The sequence below is a fragment of the Carlito syrichta genome, unplaced genomic scaffold (assembly GCF_000164805.1).
Source record: "Carlito syrichta isolate Samal-C Ts95f unplaced genomic scaffold, Tarsius_syrichta-2.0.1 Scaffold303179, whole genome shotgun sequence".
Taxonomy (NCBI): Eukaryota; Metazoa; Chordata; class Mammalia; order Primates; family Tarsiidae; genus Carlito; species Carlito syrichta.
This window is the reverse complement of record NW_007247275.1, coordinates 579864-588460: the sequence shown is the minus strand read 5'-3', so window position 1 is coordinate 588460 and position 8597 is coordinate 579864. Positions and strand designations below refer to the sequence as shown.

Sequence of the window (8597 nt, the reverse complement as noted above, 5' to 3'; positions counted from 1 at the left end):
CTAACCCTTAACTGTACCCCACAAAACCATAACAAAAAAATATTAAAAAAAAAAAAAAAGAAACTTACCTTTCACAAAGACCCTATTTTCTTGCTGAAAGAGCCCCTGGAAATCTGGTCTAACCTCAGGGGTATTTGCTCACACCCACCCGCAAGGAAATGGTGACGCTACCTGTCTGAGCCACCTGTACTTTCTGAGCACATCCAATAGGGAGGGAACACAGACCATTTCATGCGAATGACTCTCAGACCAAAAGCAAGGCTTCTCACCGTCGCCTGCACAGTGGAGTTGGCTGGAGAGGACAGGGGCTTTGCTGCCTTCATGAGGTGGGGTGGGAAGCCCAGCATCAGTATTTTCAGAAGATTTCAGAAGCACCCCAGCAGTCCTTATGTGCAACCTGGCAGGCAGCCACTGTCCCAAAGCAACTGCTGTGTCTCCTGCCTGTGAGGTGAGTGTGAGAAGGGACCCGGTCACTGCTGACGTTCTCAGAGCCAGGATCCTCCAAGGGGTTGGAATTTACACATCACGGTTCGTGAAGATGCCTCCCTGAAGCCTTGTTTCCAAGCAATCCTATTCAATTTGAATGGAGTTTTCTGAGTTTTCAGGAAAAAAAAGGAAGACACGAGCCTTTCTAGAAGTTCTGCTGAATTCTGAAAGGCTTTGTGCAGTGTGCATCAAACACTGTGCATGAAGAATTCAGCACTGTCCTCAGACTGTGCAAAAAGGAGAGAACATGGGTTCTTCTTAGGCCTCGGGTGTGGAAGGTGATGAATTGTATTTACACCCAAACTGGAAGTTGCTGAAACTTCATTTTAAAAAGAGATGTGTTTTGGCCCTCTGTGTTGGTGTTTCTTTACATTTCGTTCTAGGTTATGTCTTGCTTCCATTCGCAAAACAAAAACGAGCAATTAGGGGCTTGTTAATAACTTGCATTGGTAATTAAAGAACACTGTGCCTCAGAAAAGTCTTAATGGACTTCATCGAGTTTACCCGCCTGGCTGTTCTTGTGTTTCCAGCAGGGAGAGAGCTGATTTGCTGAGCGCACAGATGTGTCCAGCCTTGGCATTCTTGTTCACCCCCAGCAAACCCCAAAGACTCTGGGGGAGATACCCAGGCTCCTGGAGAGTCCATGCTTCCCAGTCTATTAACTGGTGACCCCGGCTCTGTTCAGCATTCCAAATTTCAGTTTTGCAACTCAGCGAGTGGGAGTATCTCAGTCCCCAAAGCATTGACAGTCCCAGTGGCAGCTTCCTCATTTGCTGAAGTCTTGGCTCTCCCAGGCCATTCTAAATTAATAACTGCTGGGCCGTGTCGGCATAAAGAGGGAGAAAGCCATCCCTGGCTGGAAGACAGAGACGTAATTAAGTGACAAAGGTGACGTTCTGGAATGTTCAGGAGATCCTCTCCTAAGTGAAACACAGCACACATGTCTAACACTCATACTTCTAGGCCAATCTCAGACGTTTTCCCCAGGTCCTGATTAAATTTCAACAGGAACCATGGAGCGGGCATGACCAGAGAGTGGGTGCGATCACAGCGCGGGTACCCGCCGTGCAATGATTACTACCCCTTCACCTCCAATCTGCCCTCCTTCTTATTTGTTAAGAAGTTAGTGCCAGCTGTGAATTTAGTGACCTACTTCTTAAAGGACTTACCTTCTGTGTATTTAACTTCTCAGGGTATTTTCACTCGTGTGACAGTTTTCTTCCCCTCCTCTCCCAAACCAGTTGCCTGAAGGATTCCCAGGGGATTCCACCTCTTTATTTCTTCCAGAAGGTCTTTCTTGACCCCTTCAAGGCAGCATCCAGGGACTTCCTATTTGCACTAGTGCGTGGCAGTTCACTGTGTTGGAGTCCGCTGGAATAGCGGCTAAGCATCCCATGCCTTAATCCTCCTGGCAACCTCTAAGCATTTGGCAGGCAAGGGTGAAGCCATCCTAATCTTTGTTCTCTCTGCTAGTGCCAGTCCAGGCCACAGCAAGAGCTGAGCAAATATTTGTTGCTGGCTGTGTTCACATCCGTTCTGGATTCGTAAGTCAGGTAGGCAGCTGTCAAGGTCCATTCATTCCGCAGAGACCGTGAGCTTCTCTCTGGGTTGGGGTCTTAGTGGACCATCTTGGAGAAGAGTCTCAGCCCTCACAGAAGGTGGCAGTGTTGCTTAGCAGTTTAAACAGTGAGCGTCAGAGACAGACAGCCTGTGTCCCGACCCCAGCCAGGCAGTCGTAACCTTAAGTAACTTACCTGCCTCTCCAAGCCTCAGTGCCCTTGACGATAACATGAGTATCACGATAGTTCTTAACTGATAGAGCGGTTTTGAGAACTAAGCTATAGCATGGATGTAGTGACACGTGCTAAACGTTAGCTGGTGATTATGATTAGGTAAAACCCAAAGGAACCCCTTGGGAGCCCTGGGAAGAACTTTCAGAGCAGGCTGCAAAGAGATTATGTATGAAGATGTGCTTGCAAGCTTAGCACATACGACAGTTAATCAGTGGCGCTGATTTTGGAGAGGGGCATTGTGCATTATAGGCTACTAGTGTGAAATCTGTACTAAAGGTGTGACTAGTGGGAGGAAATGCAAAACCCACCATTATTATGAAAGGCTCCTTGATGAGCAAGCAACAAGCCTAGCACTGAAAAATGAGAGCAATTAGTCCTTTGCAGACCGCCATTACTGTTTCCTGGGAGGCAAACCTAATGTCCCGTCCCAGATGACAGCCCTGAAACCCATGCAGGGTATCTGACCCCAGGGACATTGCTTAACAAGCTGGTGTGAGCATCAGCATTGAATCTCCTCCATTTCTGCTTTCTGAGAGCTGTGACCTTTGTATGTAATACAGCTGAAAATGTAATCTCTCAAAGGACAGAAGCCAAACATGTGCATTCAGTGTTCCAGAAACTTAATTCTGCCCGGGAAGCCTGGGCTGGGAGCTTGCGAGGCGATACCACAGGCCATGCAATTCTTGATTAAAAACAAACCATGGGGCAGTATTTTGCTCATGTAATTGTCTCATTAACTCATTAATGGAATGTCTGTCGCTGTGATCTGTTTGAAGCCACATTGGACCACTGCAAGCCGTTTATGTTCTATAATGTCGTGTGCACTCCAGTCATGTTCTTCTGCTAATGCAATGCTCACCATATGACTGCGGGGACATCTGGGGTCACGTGCACAGCTTTGAGGAGTTTCTTGTATTTTCGCTTACCACATCGGAATTGTGCGTTTACCTACCAAATGCAGAGCTCCTATGAGTTTTGTTACTCTTTGGCAAGAAGCTTCTAGCAACGGAGAATAGGACCTGTTCACATCTGGAGCTTGGCTGTGGCTGCTATCACTAGCCACATTTTTCTCCTTGGCTACCTGGAGTCTCAGAAGACGAAGGTGCTGCCTCATACGTCAGGGGCACTGGAAAGTTTTACAGCCAACCACGTGCCCTCACCCCCTCAAGCATGTGCATAGAGCCATCTCCCTGTCTATGCCATGCACATGGGGACAATGGGGAGTTCATACTTCCACCCTGATTGCTCATCTTGGCCCACTGGGCTCATATGAGATAACACCATCCCTTGACTGTTGGGAGTGTCGCTTTTCAGCCCTCTGACCCACCCGACCTGTGGAGCATGGGCTATTGGCTGAAGTCTGGAACCCCCAAAGTTGGGAGACCGTAGAGGGGGTGAGAAGACTTGCTTCGAAGGATGCGCCTGAAACTTTGCTTTGCAAGCCCATAAAAGAGGAACTTCATTTAACATATCTTTCCCCGACAGTGTTCCTGAGCTAACTTCTGTCTGTGGAGAGAAGAATGGTCATTAAAGTTCCTGAAGAGGGACTCTATTTATGCCTTTGTTATTCTGAACGATATTGACTTATTCATTTAATTAAAAACCTTCTAGGTTGATTATCGGTGACAGAACAAAATAGTGTTGGCCAAGAATGAGACTTTGCTGAGAAAATAACACTGATTCATTTTCAGTAACTCATAGGCAGAACGAACAAGTTATTGTCCTTGGCAGAAGTGTCTGAGAGATCCTAATTCACTCATTGTTTTTCTTGCAGTGAATATTAACTGGCCGTCTTTAGCTATAATATGCATCTATATGCACATTTTAAATCACCAATGAATCATTTGAAATGTGTGCTTTCATACAAATACAGGCAGACAGTAAAAAAGGCTAATAAGTTTAGCACCTAATTGGTCAACCTTTGAGAACTCGGTTAACACATCACTTTGCATCAGGCACTGCAAGTATTTTGTGAATTCTAATGCCACAGGAACAAAGGGGCACAGAGATGCTTTCCTCACCCATGTCAGTGAGCTTCAGACGATGTAAATCTGTTCTATTTTTCATTTTAAGTTCTCATTAATGTGAGTCCCAAAGGATGCCTGTTTTGCCCAGTTTTACAGACCACTGAACATTCGGGTCGTCTTGGTAGGCGTGGAAGTGTGGAATGATATTGACAAATGCTCCATAAGTCAGGACCCGTTCACCAGCCTCCATGAATTTTTGGACTGGAGGAAGATGAAGCTTCTACCTCGCAAATCCCATGACAATGCACAGCTTATCAGGTAGGGAGTTCTGTCTCCTCTTGACGTAAAGAAACAGTGCCCTCTGTTCGCTCTGTCTCTCCTTAGCTTTGCCTGCACAGCCCTCAGAGCTGCCACCTTTCTGCAGCGCACCCAGCCATCTGCAAGGGGGTTTCTCAGCCCACAACCACAGGTCGGATGCCATCCCAACTTGGAACAGCGCACTTATTAGGAAGGGCACCCTCTAGATGCCCTGGGAATCCCATCCCTCTCCAGAACTCTTATTTCCTACCCTCAGAATCTGGACATTTTCCTCTATGCCAATTTTTCTGATTTTAGTCTTAATATGAAGTTGTCCTGAGTAGACTATTTTTTAAAAGCCTCTTTTTTTATTATTAATGAAAAATGTATATTTATATAAGATCGAAGGATAGTACATTTGGACAAATATTGTCAGATGCCTGGAGGGAAAAAAATCTCATTCCTCCTTCTATTTCAGCTGTTACTCTTTGGTTTTCTAGATCAGAAAATACCAGTAGCATAGCATATTAACCTTGTATTCCTTATTTAAATCAGTAGGCATTGAGTACCTATTAGAAACCAATGTTTTAGAGACTTTGAATATAATGGTGACCAACACTAAATCTCCCTGCTCTCAGAAGTCTCCAGTCTACTGAGAGAAGACAACAATAAAATTTCAGAGCATGACAAACAAAGATAATAAGGTGAGGAAAGCATAACTGTAACATAATAGATTGGTAAGATATTACAGACACCTTTATATTTAAAAGAAAAGAACAATCTTATGATAATCTAAATTAGTACGAAGTAGATGTTTCCAGAAGTGGCAAGTTTTTATTTAAACCTTTAAATAGTTTGTGCCGTTATTTTTTGTTCGCATATAGCTTATATCACTGAAGTGAAAACTTCAGGAACAGAAATGCTTTCCTTTGGCAAATCAGATCTAGTTTATGGAATATTTGTGGAACATTAAAGACCAGACCTATCCTATTCTCACTTTAGAAAATGCATATATCTGAGCTGAGGCTATTGGCATTCCCTGATCATTTACTTTGACCATTTTCGCAGGGTTCCCCTGTCTTGGATATTTGTGGTTGCCTCACATTTTATGCATTGATTAGTTCTGAACCACTAAAAGTACATTTTATGTATTTTGAGTCAGAAAGTTTTGTTTTGATTTTTTTCCCAAATGTAGTCTGTCCAACTTGAACATCTGGAAATAAATTAGTATCTTACATAACTTTATTATTTAGATACATGTATAATTGTAGCTCTTCATATGGCCTATATAGATATAAAGGCCAAAACTCCTACTGTTGTAAATATGAATATTGTGGTTTAGATGGATAGACAAAGAGATGGATGGATGGATGGATGAATAGATGGAGAAATAGATGAAGTTTTATGTACACTTACCACCTTCTGTCCAATTGGTCATGGCTAAAATACCTAGCCCTTTGGACAATATATGTATTATCTGTATATACACATGGCCAGGATAGCATTGGTAAGGCATTTTATTTCTTTAAAGGAGATTCAACAAGCATGATGTTTAGTTTTTCATGCATGAGGTTGAAATTAACAGAATTTGCGTTAAACAAACCCTTGGTTTCCTTCAATTCATGATCAGATTAAGACTCCAGATAGGAGGAAGCCTGCACTGAAGCCATGATATTCCTTCTAGAAGCTTTTCCCCTGGGTGCCAAGGCTTTGCAAGTGCTTGCTTACTCGACATTGGCTCCAGGAGATTGATTATTTTTCTGCCCATTTCAATTTTGCAAGCTATATTAGTAGGACATTTTGAAGGAGTTTGAGATTCTGGCAGAATTATAATGAGTTACCCAGGAAAGCAAATTCAGCTACAACAGAAAATCTAGTAAACCATCTAATGTATTTATTTTAGTTAATAGTGATTCTCTGTGACTTTTTCCAGCCTTTCCATCAGCAAACATTGTTTAAATGGAGCTGCTCTCTACAGTCCATAAGAAAATAGGCAGAATATAATTTATAAATACAAAATAATGACTGTTTGTTTTCTTTTTTTCTTTTTTTGAGTCGGTGTCTCACTCCATCGCCCAGGCTGGAGTGCAGTGGCACACTCACGGCCACCCCAGCGTCAACCTGCTGGACTCCCGGCGATCCTTCCACCTTAGCCTTCCAAGTAACCAGAACTACAGGCACGAGCTGCCATGCCTGGCTAATTTTTGATTTATTGTAGAGAGGAGGTCTCACCAAGTCGCCCAGGCTGGTCTCAAACCCGCAGACTCAGACAACCCACTTGCCTCGGCCTCCCAAAAGTGCTGGGATTACAAACTGAGCCACTGAGCCCAGCCAGTTGTTTTCTGAGTCTTGAAAACAAAACTCTAAAAGGATGAGAGGATCACGATACAACTTTAAAAATAAAATTTTTATGGAAAAAGAGATAAAAATCACATGCAAACATACCCTTATACATATGTTTGCATACTCTGTTATAGGAAGTTCCAACAGAATTTCAAATATTAGAAAATGCTCTATTCTATATTAGATTAAAGCAAGTTCTCTCTTTTATTCCCTAGTGGGGTTTATTTCCAAGGGACCACCATCGGCATGGCACCAATCATGAGCATGTGCACAGCAGAACAGTCTGGAGGAGTTGTCATGGTAAGCCAAGGACGTTTCCCTTGTTCATGATTCCCCAGGAAGTCACTACTTTTATCAGACCTTGTGAAGTTAGGTTCTCTCCTTGAATGCTGTTTAGACTGTAGTTATATTTATAATTTTATATGCCCTACAATATTTTAAGGACTGTTTATAAAACGCAAATGGCACACAGGAAAGGTAGGCACAGAAAATAGCTCAGTGGAGGCGTCTACCTCTTTTATGAAGAAACATTTTCAACCGGGACTTTCCAATCCCGGAATTCCTCCTAGCCCTAGGGTGAGCCAGGGCACTGGGGTTGCCCTCATCTCACAGCTGTTTGGAAGTACTGTGGTCTCACCAGACATTCCCATGTGATGGTTTTCTGATGGTTCTGCCTCCAAGTCCATCAGCCAAAAGTCTGAGGTTTTTAACGTTTTACCACTGCAAATGCTTTACATACCTTCTGGCTGGTGTACAATTTATCTTTAAAACAACCTTATTCTTGGAAGGCAGAGACCAAGGTTTATGGCTTTACGAGGATAATTTTGTCATATAGGGACTATATATGTTTGCAAAAGGAAATAAAACGAGAAGAAAATGTGGGACTTCTTATGGATTTAAGAGGGAGGTATCTTTGATAGGCTGCCCAAAAGGGGGGTTCGTGTCCCTCTTTATCAGATCATTAAAGGACAGGTTTTCATCCTACGTTGTCCCTGCTGAGAAAATTTAGTGTCTTCTACGCACCGGCCCTCAGACAGGGAGTATCCTCAGAGACTGTTCTTCCATCTCTAGTCAACAAACAGAGCCTTGCCCTTCCAAGAAACCAGGAGTTCCTCCACATTTTTTAAGCAGAATATTTGTGAGCGTTCAGTAGTAGGAAAGGGTGGAAAGAGTTATGTTCCGCTGACTTTTTCTTTCTCTCCACGTACTGCCTAACTGAATCTTCTTTGTGAATATACATCACAGACATTCTCCTCTTCTCTGGGTACAGGGCTAGTCATGAACGTAAGCCCCGCACTAAAGGTATAAGCCATGCGGAGGGATGGAACCCACTTTGCGGATTTCCGGCTTGCACTGGCTGCTCCCTGGTTTTCTATGGATCTGGACCTGTGTGTGAGCTCCACCATGGAAGTCCTCAGAAAGTTTGGCTTGTGTTGGCTCTGGGTTCATTTCAAGTCAGATCCCAACCTTTTTTTTTTTTACAGAGCAGCCTGTAGATTTTTAAGACGGAATCATTTTCTGTTTCATGGTTCCATGGTCAGTTGCTACTGACTTTGTCACTTAAAATTGGCATAATTTTTTTTTTTTTTTTTGAGTTGGAGTCTCACTCTGTCGCCCAGACTGGAGTGCAGCGGCCGCTCCCGGCCACTGCAGCCTCGACCTGCTGGGCTCCGGCGATCCTTCCGCCTCAGCCTTCCAAGTAGCCCAAATT

The 8597-nt window shown here is 43.6% G+C and overlaps 1 protein-coding gene across 1 annotated transcript in view; it reads left to right on the top strand.

Moving 5' to 3' along the window:
- Nucleotides 1–8597, top strand: part of ADAM12 (ADAM metallopeptidase domain 12) — a 332164-nt gene that overhangs the window by 232560 nt on the left and 91007 nt on the right. Inside the window, exons 10-11 of the mRNA XM_021712307.1 lie at nt 4395–4564; nt 7102–7186. Coding sequence (XP_021567982.1) covers nt 4395–4564; nt 7102–7186 — 255 coding nt within the window. The remainder of the gene's footprint in view (nt 1–4394; nt 4565–7101; nt 7187–8597) is intronic.